This window comes from Gymnodraco acuticeps, unplaced genomic scaffold (genome assembly GCF_902827175.1).
Source record: "Gymnodraco acuticeps unplaced genomic scaffold, fGymAcu1.1, whole genome shotgun sequence".
In the NCBI taxonomy this organism is placed as follows: domain Eukaryota; kingdom Metazoa; phylum Chordata; class Actinopteri; order Perciformes; family Bathydraconidae; genus Gymnodraco; species Gymnodraco acuticeps.
The window spans coordinates 1743022-1762367 of NW_022989800.1; the positions used below are offsets into that span (position 1 = coordinate 1743022).

The window sequence follows — 19346 nt, forward strand, 5'->3', positions numbered from 1 at the left end:
GTCTGCTGTAGATGTTGCACAAAGAACTGTAGCATGGTCAGTAGCGTCCGGAGCACGATAGCAACTCTGCGATCCGCCATTGTTGTTGGTGGCGAAACACATCAGCAATGGCGCGGGGTACGCGGAGGTGAGCAGCAGAGGTGGGGAGAGGCGGGGCTATTGCGCAATCATTATCAGAAAATGATCGTATAGGGCGCACACACAGAGCTGTTTGACCCCCCAGAGCGTTGCGTATGCCGTTCTATCCACCTTGGGACCCGTTATCGTTTCCTCAGTCGTTTAGTGCCGTATGCGGTCGTCGTCGTGTGGCCGAATGGTCTATATGACACTAAACAGTAACGCAAACGGCCGTTTTCGTCCTCGTGTGGCCGGGGCATCAAAGTGCTGCAAGTCCTAGGAATTTGATACAGAAGTCATAGAAACTTGAAAAGTATGCAATCATTAAAGTATAGCTGCAAATCATTTGACTTGACATTGAGGAACGGTAAGATAATTGCCAACAATTTATATCAATTATAAATAGTTAAATGTTTTCCATGCAGAAATGTCAGAACCTGTTTTTTCTCTGAAATAATGAGGTTTTCTGCTTAATTGTTTTATATATATATCATTCAAGTGAACCATAACTGACAAAACAAAACCATACAATAAATCCAGAAAAGATTGGCGGTTAAAAACCATTATGTAAATAATTGTATTTACTTGTTATAGCTCTGGTGTCGAAATCTACCTGGAGATGACTTTGAATGTATTCGGGATTACGCTGATTTGCACATGAAAACAAAGACGTGATTTGACAGTCATGTTATTTTATTGAATGCTACTGAAACAACAGTGAGTGGTTTTCCAGTGGGTGGGTAAATCCAAACTATAGATTAAAGGTAGGGTAGGTAAGAATGGAGAAACCAGCTCGAGTGAGCTAGAATTTTGAAAGTACACTACACAACCGAAATAAATCTGCCCCTTCCTTCAGACTTCCTTACAGAGCCCCTCCTCCAACACACAGGAACGCGCACATGACCAATGAGAGCACGAGATAAGTTTGTGCCTTTATATACAGTATATGGTTTGTGCACGAGATGGAAGGCTGACAGGCAGGTATGCCATCCAATCATCTGACCCGGGCCGGCTCACATGATTGGTCGTGCTTTTTACAGCGCTACGGCTTCCACAGATGACATTTTTGTATGTATTTATTGTCAAAGCATTTAATGTATTCATTGCTATCGGGATGTTAAGAGCATTCCATGGAATATAACAAAAAGTGTTTCTGAAGTGAATGACCTACCCTACCTTTAACTGAACCAACATACTGAATATATTTCACAGATATTTCATTCTGCACATGGTTACTACGGGAACTCCTCATTTTATAGCAAAAGTCAGCAAAATACCTCCTTTGCCACAGAGACTACCAGGAATGTATTATCACCCAAAAAGTTTAAGCTATGATTTCAAACATTTATCTTAGGGTTGGGTTGGCTTGGGGGGGGGGGGGGGGTAGGTAAAACCTGTGTATGTGTAAACGATAGTGATGGCAAAATGAAGCTTTGAATGAAGCATCGAACCACTTGGACAATTGTGTCGGAAATAGGTTCATTTCTCGAAGCTTCAGTTACAGCGACCTCTCCTGGCGAAGTGCAAGGCTGCAGTGGGTTTAACGTATCTTTGCCTTGAAGAATATTCGATGCAAACACACACACTAAGACTGAATATCATGTTCTATTTGCAATTAAAGATTGATAATTGTGTGTATTGGGTTATTGAGAAGAGACTAGAGAGTGCTGGAAAATTTTTTGGGAGGAGAGGGCCTTTTATCAGTTATTAAAGTTGAAAAGCAATGATTAAAATACATCCATTCCGGGCTTTGAACCAGCTGCGCGGAGGACATCGCCGCATTCGGGCCGCCGGCTCTATCCACTGAGCTATCTATTCCTTAAAATATTGAACTGTTTTTATATTACTGATAACTGTCTTTTTGTTCACAACTTCTCCATATTTCGAAGTGTTTCCCGAGCCAGAACGACCTATCTTTCTTCCTGGCTTGCTCTATAATGATTGATACTACAATTCAAATGCAATACCAACAACAACTCAACAGCAACAACGCAAACTACGACAACAACCCACACATTGCGCATTGTTTAGAGCGGTCATAAAGTGTTGAAGCGCTCACATTTGAAACTGTTTCAACCTGTCACCTGTCAGAATCGAGACGAGGCAGTGCATTGAATCGCGTGAATGGACCGCGAACCAGTCAAGTGATTCATTCAGGAAATTAAGCAGTTGCTGCTTCGGACGTCACATGTCACGTGATTTGAAGCAGTTGCTGCTTCGGACGTCATATGTCACGTGATTTGAAACAAGCTTCGAAGCACTAGGCTGGTTTGAGACGCGTTGCGGCTCGCCTCGAAAGTAGACGAGAGTTGCCGATCGCAGCCGGGGGAGGTCTCAAAAAGCTCGCCTGAAATCGGACAGCTACGAGTCGGCTTCTTCATCTTCTTCTTTGCCTTCTTCTTCTTATTATTCTCTCGGTTATTTGGCGGATTGCAAACAACTTTAAGGTGCATACCGCCACCTCCGGAGTCGGCTTGACTCGGTTTGCATTTATAAAGAATGCACACGTGTTTAATCGTTAATGTCAGATATGTACTAAGTAAATACATTTGTTCCTGCTCAAGATTAGATTCAACTTTATTGTTATTGCACATATTACAGGTACTGAGACAACGAAATGCAGTTTAGCTTCTAACCAGGTGCAACAAGCAGTAAAGTGAAAAGTAATGTACACAATAGACAGAATAAAATATAGAATGAATTGAATGATGAATAAACAGTGAGGGGTATGAATACACTAGATATTAGCCTGTGAGCAGTATGAACAGTGTGTATGAATATGCGAAGATATATAAAGTATGAAAACGGTAAGCAGTGCAAGTATAGTATAACATATATGGATATTAATGTAATGATGATAAACATTGTGGAACAATGATGAAAAATGGGAATGGACGTGGCGACGTAAAACTGACACAAAACAACAACAAACTTTTGCCGAGGCAATTGGAGAGTTTCATCACCAGCACGTGGTAAAAACCACCAATGAGCGCTCAGCTCGAGATACCAGCGAGTCGTTTCCCATCAAGCATTTCGCTTCCGCAGCCCGTGGAGAGGAACTGCGCCGCCTCGCCGCGCCTCGCTCTCAAGGCTGCGGGCGTCTTTGTCCCGCGAGATTTCAACGTCTCATGTAGGCGAGCCTCCAGAGCAAGTCGGACAAAATGACTAACCATCATGCAACGCACTAGCAAGACGTTGATCGCAACTGCGCAGGTCTGCGCAGGTCTCATTTGTCTCAAACAAGCCTACTGCTTCTATGGAATGGGCTAGTTGTACAAGATGGCGTCTATCAACTTCCGGCGGCTAGGTGTGCGGTTGTAAACTTCCGGTCTACAGTAGAGCGGTAGAGGGAAGAGCGATATATAGCGTATAGATAGCGAGAGAGATAGCGTATAGATATTATATAGGCACTATTTTACACTCGATGTCTCCAAGACCTACCGAAGGTTAACATCAGTGATGTACATCGGCTGGTACAAGCGGCAGGCTCAGCCCCGAGGAGCAAAAGAGAATAGGGGTTCAAGATGTAGCTACATATCCAGCTACGTCGACAATTATGAAGGTAAGTGACAAACAAAGCTGTAGTTACTGGCTAACTTTGACAAATTGACAGTCTTGATACAGTTTAAAGCGTTTTAATGATGTACTATTACGTTTTTTTTGGATAACATGAATGATATCCAATTCCCCACAGTTTCAAACAAAGATCTACCTTCAGGGAGAGTGAGCATCAGGGCTAGCTGTTACAGGTCCATGAAAAAGCATGAAAAGCCTCACGATCTCAGAGTAGGGAGGAAAATAAAAAGTGTTAATCGGTTCAAAGCCTCAATCAGGTTCATGTTCTGGGGTTTTGATGTGGCAAGAGTAGGTAACCTGTAATTTAGGATTCAAATAAACCCAGCTAGCTGACGTGCTGCAACAGATTACATAGTGACAATACATTTGCTCACATCAACTGTTAGCTAGCTATGTGTGTGTAGCATGAAGGGGCTACAGATTTATTTTCGTTTTGTAACCCTCTCGTGTAAAATGATAAATACATTAGCTAAACCCAAACTTAGCTTTCATCAAATATTCTTAATGAGAGGTTGAAAACCGTCTCTGCTTTCATGGAAACCCCAGAAACTGGTTGTGACGGCTGCTGTTCTTTACTGTATGGTTAGTATAATCAATGTAGGGTCCAATTATTTGTATTGGCCAGTGTTAGGTAAGTGCTGGTTTTGTACCCTACATCTATGTTAAGCTGTTCAACGTTCTACTAACACTATTTTATGTAGTTATAATATAAGATAATAAATTGAGAGAGCTGAGACAGGCGATACAAGCGTATCTGTTTGAATGTCCTTAAATTACAGTATTCCAAACTGCAGAACTTCTGTGTATGTGATGTGACCGACAACCTGACATGGTTTAGCCTTTTCCCCACACCTATTACTTGCCTGATCAGCCTGCTCTCAGCTTTCTCATTTGTCTGTGTTGTATTGAAGCAGTGTCCTAAATGTAAAATGACTGACATTTTGTTTTAAGAACTGTTCACCTGTGGAGATTGCAGTGGCAAAGTGTTCCTGTGTAGCTGGAACAGCACTCTGTAACCACAATGTTGCACTGCTGTTCCAGACCACACACTACTCCACAGTCAACCTGGCTGCTGTACCCCCTGTCCTCAGCCGCACTGAAACAGAGCAGCGATGGCACAAGCCAAGAACCATGGTAAGTACAGTATGTGTTCACAACCAATCCACGGTTTAATGAGTATTTCCTTTGTGCCAAGAGCTGATTTAGTATGTTGCATCAATGACCTTTTCAATTAATTTGACAATTATTTTGTGTAATTAATAGGGTGTGAAACCAGGCAGAGTGAGTGACATGGTGTTCATTTCCACTAAGCCAAAGCAGTTTACAGTTGCTGGCGGTGTAAGGTAATATATATTGTCCTAAGTAATTGTATGTAGCCTGCTACAACTTTGTGATTGTTGTCTGAGTGTGAAATTGTTCTTAAAGTCCTAATTATCATATAAACATGTTCAAAGGAGTACACGTTAGAAGGCCGTGCGGGGGGAGCTGCCAGACCCAGATGTCCTCAAAGTCAGCGAGGCATACAAGGACTTCTCAGCAGACATCGCACCACGAAAAAAAAAAACGAATGGCTCACTACTCAACTCAACGACTAACACTCTTTCAGAGGATATGTTAGAAATGCACACATTATATATATTTTTTGCATCTACTTTCTGGATATTGTACATCTGTTCATCTGTTATATAAACTAGCATTACTTAAATATGCAGAGACTAATTGAAATGTTTAAATATGTATTTTTCCCCCCGATATAACATCAACCTATGTTTTGTAAACGTTTATTAAATGAATCTGTAAAATGTTATCATATTGTGGATTTATTAAATTATGTATTTTCCTTTGTTATTTATGTGTGTGTTTGTTTTGAGGATATAATTCATTAGTACCTAAACATAGTATGGTATAACTGCGTTTTGTAATGAAATACACAATTGGTTTGGGAGCAAGAAATCCTTTAATCGTTGTTGCCCAGGCTTGCCGAAATGAATGGAAACTTGTGTAACTTGCTGCTGTTAAATACCGTCAAACTATGTGCTTTATGTGCAATATATACTTTATATACATATGCCATCTTTAATAACTGTAATATATATATACCGGGCTGCTAAATCCTAAGAACTGCTACAGGATTTGATTTGTAGATTTGATTTTTTTTTTTATCTGTATTTTTGAAAATTATATGTAATTTTTTATCTTTTTTTTAGCATATTGTTTATTATATTATAACTTGGTACTTTTTTTGCATATTGTTTATTATATTATAACTTAGTACTTTTTAACGCATGTAAGATATTCAACACTAACGGCCCGTCCACACAGCAGCTTTGAACAAATCTTGAAAATCTTGGAGCTGGGCGTGTCTGACAGCTTGGGGATTTTTTGCGAGCAACACGACCAACAACCAATCACATGAATCTCCCGCCCCCGACATACAAAGCCAAAAAAAACGGGGATTTTATGCGAGCAATATATATATATATAAACTCCCCAAACAGGCGAAAACCTACCAGTTTCACCCACTGTCTCTGGCACCTCCCTCCATGCCTGGTTCCTCCGGTTTGTATCCCGGTAAATAGTCTGGTCGTAAAGAACCGGGTGATTTGCTACCGTAATTTCTCGTTTGGAATATGAGGAAATTAACTGCGGTCTGGCTCTCCCTGCTTACACGCGGTTTGATTGGCTAGCGCTTGAACTGTCAGATTTGCATAAACGGATCTGATTGGCTGTCGCTTCCAGCTCAGCCTCAAAAGTTGAACATTGTTCAACTTTGGAATCCTGGAAATCTTCGCCTCGCCCCCCCCACAATGCAGTTCGGCGACAAGCGAGGGAAAGTGACGTCATCCCCATTCAAAGTCAATGGGCGGAGACGCGCTGGAAGCAGTGGACAAATCGCCAAAAGCTGCTGTGTGTACGGGCCGTAAGCTGTCTGTGGCTCTTTTTCTGCTTCAACGCTGCAAATTTCCCCTCTGTGGGACTAATAAAGGTATTCTGATTCTGATAACGGGACGAATTTGTACAAAGGGGCACACAGCAATGTAGTGCCGACTTTCTTACACGCTGGAAGGCCAATCGCTTTTCTTTACCCCGAAATCCGCTCATTCTTGCTCTCGGGGTGACATAACAAGCTGTCAAAACTCTGTACTCAAACCGGAAGTACTCAGCCGCACACCCAGCCGCCGGAAGTTGATAGACGCCATCTTGTGCACAGAGCCTATAGGAAGTCCAGGGTTGAAGCTCCGTTCGAAGCTTCAGTGTCAAACTGCCATCACTAGTAAACGATACCTAATCTATCTATGCACAATTTATATATGTTCCAAAAAAACTAAGAAAAACAAATACAGCGACTAAACCAACTACATATGAAGTACATATCTCCTTTCTCCACATTCCCCTGGTAGTCTCGCTTCAGTTGTTGGAGTTGATGTCCGCCTCATCTTTCTCCTCACTGCTCTCCTTGAAGCTCTCCTTGGTGGCCCCCCCCTCCTTCTCCCTCGGGCTCCTGGAGGGGCTGGCTGCGGCTCGAGGCTGGTAGCTGTAGCTGGCAGCACCAAAGGAGATCCCTGAGTTAAAGTGAGTCTCCTCCCCCTCCAGCAGTTTCCTCATAGGACCAAAGGAAACACATGTCAGACTGGACACACAGACTTAAAGCACCTTATAAATATGTTTGATGAGTCTACAAGTCAAGAGATCTGGGGTGTTTCTCAATCACGAGTATGCTTGCTTGGTAGCACATGTCTTCCGAGCGTCTTGCTTCAGAAGCGAGGCAAGAATACTTCCTGGCATTCGGAAAACAAAGAGTGGAACAGGCTAGCAGGTGTGCGTCATATGAGAGGCCCCGCCTTACATTTTCCGCCACAGATTTGGGGTAATTGGTCCATGCGCAAAGCATTGTGGGATTTTAAGACCGCGGAGTCTACACATGTGCAGCCTCGAAATTTCTCCAAACGAAGTACGCCGGGCTCGGTAGAATTCCAAGTATGCTGGACATTGGCACAGTACTTCGGCAGCACTCAATGACGTAGTATGCTTGAAATAGTGGCTCTGGAGCAGCTTTACTCGCGATTGAGAAACACCCCTGCTGTTGGGGTTGTCCTTTAGTCAACACCTGTAAGCGGCTATCTCTATGTCCAGGGCCATCTTGACATTGAGCAGGTCCTGATACTCCCTCAGGTGCAGCGCCATCTCCCCCTTCATTTTCCTCAGCTCAGTGTCCAGCTGGCCAATAGTATCCTGTTTCATAAATGAAAGAAGGTAGATTATCAGTAGTGTCAAGCACAGTTTTCTGTCTAAATTCATTTACTTGGCAAGTAGGGTTTTTATCCTCTATGATATGGGCTTTTCTGGGGTTTAACGGTTTGCCCTTCCTTTAGCACAATAACCTTTAAGGCTTAGCTGTACGTTCTCTTAGGGCTTCCTGTATCCGATTTAGCAGCTCACAGGTAATCTAATAAAAACGCAGGGTCAATTCACTAAGAGCGCTTTCAGTCAGTCTCACTGTCACAGACTTCCGCACGCGAAGGGTCATGGTCTGATTTTAGACCTTCAACCTTAATTGTCCAGTTTAGCAAGAGCCAGAGCCTTAATAACTTATTATTTGAGAGACATTTTGACAAATCAAATCTGGGATGTTTTGCTAATATAGCACGCGCTGTAATCGACTGCTAACAAGTTGCTCAACGAACCACAATTATTTTATTTGTTATTTTTGTGGAATTTTTTGTGTGTACATTGGCTGATTCTGCCGTTTGCGTTAATTGTTTGACATTTCAGGAAAAAAATGTATTCACTGAGTTGAAGAGAGGATTGATACATCTCCATGCAGCTACAACTAGCAACAAGTTATTTTCTCTGTTCTTCCGTGGAATTACTGGACATTCTCGTAAAAGGTTCCCTCACTTGCATTCGAGAGCTACCCGGAATATTCGCCGCTACCCGGAATATTCCTCTCCAACGTGCGTTCCATAAGCAATAAACTGGACGAGCTTCAGCTACTATCTCTATCACGTAGACAGTGCCAACAGTGCTAGAGCTGACTGACTGGCTGATCATTTACAAAGTTGATGCCTAAAGTGTTGTATTTGAGTTGTCACCCTAAAGCTTTACTTTACTGTCTTAGAGCCTTCTTAAAAACTGCGTGGAAGTGGTTTTTGCCTCAATCTAATACTAATACTAATATCTAATCTAATATATCTAAATTGTTACACTCATTATTTTACCTCAAGGAATGCTTTTGTTTGTTTGTTGTGTATCTGTCTACAGGATTACTGAAAACACTACCATGTGCATAATTGGACTATTTATAGGTAATTATACTTAGTAGATAGTTACACACTTTTATCCAAAGCCACTTACATACTCAATACTGTGGACAATCGACAATGTGACTGCAGTGGGGTTTGAACCTATGCTCCCCTGATCCGAACACCAACGTACTAGCCCACTGCACCACAGGCCTCACTAGTTTTATCTTTTACATATAAGTGTATGTCTATGGCATACATTCTGACACAACATTTGTGTTTTTGTACATAAAATCCTGATTTCATTTTATTCTAATACACAAGTTTAAGATAAACATACAGAATAATATAGTAAGAGTTACTATAAGCCAATCAAATCCTTTTTTTTAAGTGTTAGTTTTTGTTGTGTTTTCCCATTGAACTATCAAATTAATAGTTTCTATTAACAACCATAGTTGTTTGTTCTGTGGATTTTCAACAGTATCAGAGAAACTTTTTATGGAAAGAAATATAAGATAATCTTTTGACGCTATAAGCACCATACATAAAACTCTGTTCACCTCCAATGTTTCGGGCAATTTCAGAAAACCTACACGAATAAACTCCAAACTGTTTGCATAGATATAATGAGAAATACATTTGCTTGAATGTATTGAATAGCCCCTTTAAGGAGACCACAGTGATGATTTTGTTGCTTACCTGCAGGGCTGAGACTTCAGCGTTGTTTCCCACCTCCATCTCTGTGATCTGCCTCTCCAGAGACTCGTTGGCGCCCCTCAGGCTCTCGATCTCGATGGTCTTGGACTGCAGCTGCCTCCTGAACTCACTGACCTCCTCCCTGCTGGCCCTCATGGCCTCGTTGGTCCTGGAGGCCTGCTCGCTGAGGCTGGCGAACTTGCTCTTGTACCATTCCTCGGCCGACTGCAGGTTCTTGGAGGCGATGGACTCGTACTGGTTGCGGATCTCCTTCAGAGCCGAGGTGAGATCCGGATTGGCGAGCTCGAGCTCCACGGAGACCTGCTGCTTCTCCATCATGGTGCTCAGCTCCTGGATTTCCTCGTCATGCACAGTCCTCAGGAAGTTGATTTCATCCATCATCAATTCCAGACGGCGCTCCAGGTCCAGGCGAACGGCTGTTGCGTCATCCACGTCCTTCCTGAAGGACCTTAAGTTCTGCTCAGCTTCGTCCCGCGCCCTCACCTCCTCCTCGTACTTCACACTGAGCTTCTGAAATGAGACATGAGAGGGGAGTTGCAGATATAATATGTAACATTATACAATTTCTAAAACAACCAGACCTTTGTTGTTAGGTTGTGTTCTTACATGCTCGCAAATATCCATTCAAACCTAGAGAAATGTTTCATTGGAATCAAGGTTACGCTCAGTTTCATTTAGTTGCATGTCATTTGACATATCCTCTTGTGCTTTTTTAGATCTTTGTTGTTTTCAACTGTAGTTTTTAACCCAAAGAAGTATTTTAGAAGTATGTCTTAAAGGTCACCTATTGTGCAAAATCCACTTGTTCATGTATTTTTTTTTATACATAAACATGTGTCCTCTGTGTTAAAGGTGGGGTAGGTAAGTTTCAGAAACCGGCTCGAGATACAGTTTTTGTTATATTCCATGGAATGCTCTTATCATCCCGATAGCAATGAATATCTTAAGTGCTTTGACAAAAAATCCATAAAAAAATGTCATCTGTGGAAGCCGTAATACTGTAAAAAGTACAACCGATTGCCGCCCTGTCTGTCAGCCTTCCATCTTGTGCACGCACAAATGTATCTCGTGCCGTCATTGGGCGTGCATTGCAGCAGTAATGACTCGCCAGCAACAGGCAGCCACTTTCACCAGTCTGCTGACGTCATGTGCGCGTTCATGTGTGTTGGAGGAGGTGCTCTGTAAGGAATTCTGAAGGAAGGGGCGGATTCTTTTCGGCTACGTACTTTCAAATTTTAGTGCACTCGAGCCGGTTTCTGAAACTTACCTACCCCACCTTTAACAGATTTGGAAAGTTTCAGGAAAAAATATTCTCTCTTTTTTATAAAAACCTGTCTAAAAATGGGCTGATCAGAATTTGCACACTTTGTGATGTCACTGTTTTTTTAGGGTTGTGCAACCATTAGCCAATAACAAACCAAGATAGCAGCAGCTCATTAGCATTTAAAGCTACAGACACAGAATCAGCACATTTGAAACAGGGCTGAAACCGGGTATTGCATGCTATATTTCATGATCTGTTTGGTATTTTAAACCAAACACTTCAGATACATGTTTTGTATATATCGTAGACCTATAATATATGGTTCAAAAACAGTATAATAGGGGACCTTTACGTTGTCACAAAAACAAGTTGAGCAAATGTTAGCGGCAGCAGAACTGCATCGAAAAAACATTATTAATTATTTTGCCTGTTATTATCGTCAGCTTTTTATCCTTTTTTACGTTTTACCTGCAGCTCATCCTCCATGTTGTTCCTATCGATCAGGATGCGGTTCTTGTCCCGGCTCAGCTCCTCCACCTGTGAGCGCAGGTCGCTGAGCTCCTGCTGGTAGAGGAGGGCGACGCGGGACGGCTCGCCCTGTTTCTGCCTCAGCGTCACCAGCTCCATCTCCAGCACCTTGTTCTGCTGCTCCAGGTGCCGCACTTTATCGATGAACATGGCGAAGCGGTCATTGAGACCCTGGAGACAGGATACATGCTTATCATCACACAAAATCCTCCATAAGTTTATCTCATCTCATCTACCATCCAATTTACAATTTCACTTATTTTGAAGTTTTATATTTCTGAAAACAAAATAAATCAAATATTTACTTAAATGTCACCTATCATGCTATTTTTAGGCAATAGCATAGGTCTCAGATATATAAAAATATATAAAAAACAGATCACCCATTCTAGCCATGCCTCATATCCCTCTATTTCACTTCCTGTTTCAAAAGTGCTGATTTGGGGTGTAAAGCTTTAAAAAAAGAAAAAAAAAAATTATTTAAAAAAAGAAAAAGGAGGGTGCTGAGCTCATGCGGGAGATGCTACCGGCAGATTCTGCGGTGATGAAACGCCATATCATGGATTATCAAGGATTATTTCTGAAACAGTATGGAGCTCAAAGGCTTTCTCTCTTGCCGGTTATACTACAAGATGAGTTCCTTTTTATTTCCTGCTTCTTCACACACATGCTCTCTCCAGTACAGGTTAGCTCTGAGTGTTAGCGATGCTAATGTAAACATGCACCGACCATATTACGTCCCAAACAGTCGTGTCTCTAAACACAACTCATTAGGCGCTTTCACACCAAGTAGTTTTCCCAGGAATAGTCCCCGGAACTTTTATTTCCTGGAACTATCTAGTAAATCGCATTCACACCGGAATAAGTCCCTGAGGGAGCCGCTGACGTCACTTCTTCTTCTTCTGCTTTGGGTTTACTGGCAGGCCGCAAACAACTTCCGAGTAAATCTCCAGAATGCCGACACCTCCTCATCTCCACCGCTCCCATGTTTTCTTTTGTATTGCCATAAGTTAGTCTCTCTCCGTTGGTGCGCTGGGCTAATGCTAATAAGGCTGATGCGAGCAAACAAAATGGCTTTTCAGAGTTTTACGGGGCGTGGTTTGCAATTCGTGCATGCCAATCAGATATTGGAACCTTTTTCTCCCCAGGAACGTCCATGCTCTCTAGCAGGGACTAAAAAGGGGTGAAAAGGTTCGGCAAAAAAAGTTCTAGTTCAGATCTTTTTGGTGCGCAAAATCCCAGGAACTATCGGAACTATTCCTGGGAAAAGTACTCCGGTGTGAAAGCGCCTATTGATGTTATTTCAATTTGATAGCTGAGGGAAACTGATGATTATGGTGCGAACTCCCTGTGGTTTCAATAAATTGATCCATTTATTCATAAAAAACGGATTGGTGCTGCTTTAAATATTATGGATGCAGGTTTTTTTTAAGCTAGTTTGTTGGCATGCACTGTTATACTAATATTATTGTTTTCATATAGCTTTTAATTTAATTGTTAATTAATTATGTTTTTATCACTTTACTGTTCTCAAATTATAAAAATGTTGAATATGATTTTGCCTTTTCCACACTTCTGTTGGTTTGTTTTTCTTAGTTTGATTGATTGGTGATCTGATAGCATATTAACTATAGCTTTTAAATAAAACAGACCACAACACAACCAATCGAAAAGAGTTTTAAATACATCTTTCTGTAGTAACCCAACATGCAAATATTTAATATTTTCTTCAAATCCGTCCCCTACCTGCAACTGCTCCTTCTCGTTGGTTCTAATCATTTTGAATTCATTGTTGACCACAGAAGTCTGCGTCAAATCCAAGGAGTCGGCGGGCACCGGAGAGTAGGAGCGGCCGACCCGCCTGTACAGGCTCATGGAGGAGGGGAGACTGTTGCGGGGCCCGGCCATGGAGCGGAGCCCCGGGGTGCTCCGGGAGGAGGCGCTGCCCATGCGAGAGGAGGAGACGGGGAACTTGGGGGAATCCCCGAAAATCTTCCGGTAGGAGGACGAGGTGTAGCGGTCTCCGTGGTTCATGTTTGCTAAGAGTCAGAGATAAAACTGAGGGGCTTAAAGAGCTTTGCAGGAGTTTATAGGCAGGTGGCAGGCAGAGCGAACCATTGCACGGCGTAAAACACTGGAGCAGTGCAGTGAACATGCTGAATACATTTTAGTTGGAGAGATACAAACAAACACCAATATAATTTCTAAAAAAATCGAATTAAAATAAATATGTCACATTCCTTGATTTCATTTCGCCTGCATAACATGATGCAATCGTCCCAGAGCTTTTCACACTATAGTATGTTCCTGTTTCACTCTTCGCACCAGCAGGTGGAGCCCTGGAGCTGTGTGACACCAGCTCAACTGCAAGGTGGGGTCTTTATAGTAAATTGTATGTGGAATTGGGATTGTATGTATTCATTACCTGTTTTATAATTCTCTATAATAATGAGAAGAGTGGATAAACTAACATCAGGAAACATGTGCCAAGGTGTGTGCCAGCACATTTTGGAAAGTCCAGCATACATAATCAGAACGTTCTATCAACTAAATTTTGATGGCAAATTTGATATTTAAATATACATATAGGCTACGTATGTTGCCTGTAATGTAAAATAGAGGGCTCATTACCTTCCAGCACATTTATTTTTGACAAAATTCTTCAATAAACAGGAGTGGATTCATCAATTATCATTATCACTTGATTGCCTAATGAAATTAGTAAAATAATCAAGTGGGACTCATCTGAAACAAGTTTATAAAAATGATGCCATTAACTATCTTTATCTGTGTAACAGAATATGAGTACTTTTATGGTCCACATTAGTTTATTTGAATGTATCCATCACATAATGTGTGAAGTGATTTTGGAAGCATGCTGTTGCTGCTCTCCTCCAGGAGGAGGCGCTGCATGCAGGACAAACACACAGAAGTGGTTTGTGAAGGTTTCCACGTGAAGAACCAAATAAATGTAGAGAGATGAAGCTGCTGTAACATAAACACATTGTTGTTGAGTGTGTGTGTTGTCCCAGGTGTGTGTTCATAGTATACAGAGTGTATAAAGACTGGGTCCCGCTGTATTGCTCAGGCTTCCCTACAGGGTCTATTCACAGGTGCGATCCCACTACTGAGCGGCACGGGGGCTTTGACCTGCTCCGTGTCCGACCTGGGCCGGTGCCCCCCTCCTTAGACTACCTGGTGGTCCCAGGCTCCAGGAGCACCATATCGATACCGAACTTAGTGCGGACACCCGTTCGGCATAGTCCCTGCAGCTCAGAGCTCCTGAGCTCAAATGTTCCACCAGCCTCAGCCTCCCGGTAACTGGAATTACAGGCGCGCGCCACTCATTTAATTTAACTATTTATGCCTCCACGAGTCTAGGTTTTCCACAGTGATTTTGCAGCTGTGTATTAAATTGTTTTTGGAGATCTTGGCCGTTAATCGTCATAGCAATACCACAACACCAGATGGATGAGTGAGTCAAACATTAATAGGATATGTTATGCATTCAACTTTCAACCTCAAGTAATTGTGTTGACAGTACATTCCTACATTCACTTGGGAGTGGCATACGTAGTGAAGATGGAGTTTTCAATGGACGACTTTAATAGCAGTATAACTTACAGTGGTGGAAGATGGGTTTTTTAATTCAGTAATAGTACCAACAATACATTGCAAAAATACTTGATAACTAAAATATATACTTTTTAAAATCCTAATCAAGTAAAAGTATGCCTAAGCAGCCTTTTACTGTTGGAGCCCGTTTTAACTGCTGCCTGTATATACAATAAATTAGCTTAATCCACTTACCTACATGGCACCACTGAATTACGGCCTGTCCACACAGCGGCGTGCGTTGAAAGCTTCACCATTCACTTGAATAGGGTGACGTCACTTTTCGCCGCACTGCATTGTGGGAAGCGAAGCAGAGCTTTGCTGGCGTGGCTCGCTGCAAAAGTTGAGAAATGTTCAACTTTTGAAGCTTCTGAAGCTTCGGTGGAAGCGTCAGCCAATCAAATCCCGTTTATGCAAATCTGCCAGTACAAGCGCTAGCCAATCAAACCGCGTGTATGCTGGGAGAGACACACCGCAGGCATAGGCGGCGCGTGAGGGTCAGGTTTGTGAAGGCTAAATAACTTTTTTTTACCTGACACAAAGAGATCAACTCAGTGAAAGCACCGCCTGCTGACCAATCAGAGCTCAGTGTGCAGTTTAAATCTATCAAGTTATATTACAGGATAAAGGAAATACAGTTTAAACTGCCGTATGCAGAGAAGACGGCGACGTGTCGCACTTATCATTCATATCACACTGATATCACATCATCAATTAGATCATCGATCATATAATATCACAATATTTCCTTATCTGAGTCCAACAAGTTCTCACTCCCAACCCGTCACATGTTGACGGTCGGTCAGGGCCCCTCCCCGTCACTCTTTAGAGTGGCGAAGTCCCTCCCCTTCCGGTGGACCTCCATGGGACCTTATTTCGAAAAAATTATGTATTGAAGTCAATGGAGAGAGAAAGATTATCTTTCGATCCCGTTTGAATTGTGCCACAAATTACACATATGATGTTTGTCAATTTAAAAGATAATTTTGCAAGTGAAAAGAAATAAAAATGTCGTAAAACTGCGAAGTAACACATTTGTTTGTGTGAAACGCTCAATGAACTACATCTCTGGTCTCGCAGAACAACACACGTCACAAAGATGGCCGTCACTACTGTCTTGTCAACAAAACGATTGACTATCATCACTATCACCACAATGAAACACGTCCAGAAGAATGTCATGCAAAGCTGCCTGCCTGCCTGCCTTCCTTTGATTCTCTCTGAACTGCCTGGTCTTTTTAATGTTTCATGTCAACCATTTGTGCAGATAGCATGAAGTAGAAAAGATCGGCGATCACCGATGCTAGCATTAGCATTTCTCCCCCGGTTTAAATTGTGTATTACAGAATGATCACACCGGTGACAGTACTCTTCAAAGGGTTCACGAAATATGACTACTACTCTTACTGTTTAACATTTTGGGTTACTTAATGTTACTTCATATTGAGGCTAATAAAAATGACAAGGCTGTAATGCTAACTAACGTGCTAGCTACTAGCTAGGTAGCTAACTTGATCCAGCACTCCTGGTCCTTTCATCAGACGGGAAGCGAAAGAACGAGCAAGACCCATTGCTGGTATGATAACAACCTGGTACTAAGCACACAGGCATCTTGTTAAAGTTATCTTATCTTAGCCAGCGCCATATAGATAGATTATATCTATATATTATATCTATATGGCGCTGATCTTAGCTATCTCTTAGTGGAGGAAAAACAATTGTGACTACACTTACGCGACTCTGGGATTTGTAGTCTTTCTAGTTGCGTATTTTTCATAGTCTTATATTTCAACAGTTTTACGACAAACTGACTTTTTTTACATGGAAATATTTTTTTAAGATTGAAAAACATCATTATGTGTAATTCATGGCACAATTCAAACGGGATCGAAAGATACGTTTTCTCTCTCCATTGACTTCAATAAATTAGGCTTGTTTGAGACGCGTTGCGGCTCGCCTCGAAAGTAGACGAGAATAGCCGATCGCAGCCGGGGGAGGTCTCAAAAAGCTCGCCTGAAGTCGGACAGCTCGGAGTCGGCTTCGTCTTCTTCTTCTGTCGTTTTTTTGGCGGATTGCAAACAACTTTAAGGTGCATATCGCCACCTCCGGAGTCGGCTTGACTCGGTTTGCATTTATAAAGAATGCACACATGTGTTTAATCGTTAATGTCAGATATGTACTAAGTAAATACATTTGTTCCTGCTCAAGATTAGATTCAACTTTATTGTTATTGCACATATTACAGGTACTGAGACAACGAAATGCAGTTTAGCTTCTAACCAGGTGCAACAAGCAGTAAAGTGAAAAGTAATGTACACAATCTACAGAATAAAATATAGAATTAATTGAATGATGAATAAACAGTGAGGGGTATGAATACACTACACACAGCAGCCTGTGAGCAGTATGAACAGTGTGTTTGAATATGCTAAGATATATAAAGTATAAAAACAGTAAGTAGTGCAAGTATAGTATAACATATATAGATATTAATTTCATGATGATAAACATTGGGGAACAATGATGAAAAATGTGAATGGAAGTGGCGACATAAAACTGACACAAAACAACAACAAACTTTTGCCGAGCCAATCGGAGAGTTTCATCAGCAGCACGGGGTAAAAACCACCAATGAGCGCTCAGCTCGAGATACCAGCGAGTCGTTTCCCATCAAGCATTTCGCTTCCGCAGCCCGTGGAGAGGAACTGCGCCGCCTCGCCACGCCTCGCTCTCAAGGCTTCGGGCGTCTTTGTCCCGAGAGATTTCAACGTCTCATGTAGGCGAGCCTCCAGAGCAAGTCGGACAAAATGACTAACCATCATGCAACGCACTAGCAAGACGTTGATCGCAACTGCGCAGGTCTGCGCAGCAGGGGCGGATCTAGACAAATATTCATGGGGTGGCAAGAGGGTGGCAGGAGATTTTGAGGGGTGGCATCCCCTGACAGAAGTATATGCTGATTTAAATCGCAATCATATCAATCAATTAGGGGTGTAAAGGTACACATACCCGTAATGAAATTATTCGGTACGGGCCCTTCGGTTCGGTACACGTGTGTACCGAACGAATATAGCGTTAAACGTAAAAAAATTGAGAACATGAACAACTTTCTGGAAGTAATCTATATCATAGAGCGACCAAGTCATTTCATTGGACCAGAGGCATACTATGAGAGCTGGTCACAGGGATGCGTTCAAATGTAGTCAGTAATTTGAGGAATTGTCTAAATGGCGAACGCAGATAAAGTTGAGCTAAAAATCCTCCAGCATCATTGAAGTCTCCGGTTTGGGAACATTTTGATTTCACAGTTACGTACAAGGATGAAGGACAAAGACAGGTGGACCGAACCAAAGCTGTTTGTCGGCATTGTTCAACTAACATTGGTTATGCGGCTGGCAATACATCACACTCATTTGAAAAGGCATCACCCGAATGTGAATATCACCGGTATCAAAAGAAAAAAGACTGAAGTGCAAACCCAACTCCCACTAGCATTTAAGCCTCCACCACTCGCAAAGAGTTCAGACCGAGCCAAAGCTATTACAAACGCCAAATACAGTTCAAATACAGATTATTTCAGTTCATCGAAATGCTGCACCTTAATGTTTATTTTACTATATTTTGTATTTATTTGAATACATTAGTCACAGTTTAATAATAATAAAAAATGTTTTTTTAATGTTTTGTGATAATTTTTTCTGCTGTACCGAAAACGTACCGAACCGAACCGTGACCTAAAAACTGAGGTACGTACCGAACCGAAATGTTTGTGAACCGTTACACCCCTACATTCAATGTTAACTTGGAAAGCCACAATATTAATATTTTAACTCAATCACATAGGTGATATTATTGTGGCACATCAGTAAAGCCTTACAAGGTGGCAGACGTAATTTAATGAATTTTAACTGAACAATAACTGAATGAGTTTGTTTCACTCTTAGACCAGCAGGGGTACCAAATATATGCAGACTGCTGCAATAAGTACATTAATTAACTGTCTCATCGATGTTTGTCTGAATGAATATGATACTATTAACAATCATATTATTCCTATCAGCTGTCAATCACTGTTAATAAATAATAATAATAGATTTAATTTGTTAGCGTTTTTACAGGTGCTCAAAGACGCTTTACAGATATAGTGAAGAACTGTTATGATTCACATATTCATTTATTATTGAATAAACTATATTTTTTGGAGGAGTTCATGATGAATGTTCATCAAGATGCTTGCTCACCCTCCTTCAAATTTGAAAAACAAGTAATTATATCATTATTGATAT

At 41.7% G+C, this 19346-nt stretch overlaps 1 protein-coding gene across 1 annotated transcript; it reads right to left on the minus strand.

Annotated features, from left to right (window-relative positions):
- Nucleotides 1-6911: 6911 nt before the first annotated feature.
- Nucleotides 6912-13623, minus strand: LOC117551754 (alpha-internexin-like). Its single transcript, XM_034224775.1, has 5 exons — nucleotides 13192-13623; nucleotides 11386-11616; nucleotides 9636-10163; nucleotides 7802-7926; nucleotides 6912-7294 (listed from the first exon to the last, which is right to left on the minus strand). The coding sequence occupies exons 1-5, from the start codon at nucleotides 13477-13479 to the stop codon at nucleotides 7102-7104; spliced, it is 1365 nt and encodes a 454-aa protein (XP_034080666.1). The 5' UTR covers nucleotides 13480-13623; the 3' UTR covers nucleotides 6912-7101.
- Nucleotides 13624-19346: the final 5723 nt, after the last annotated feature.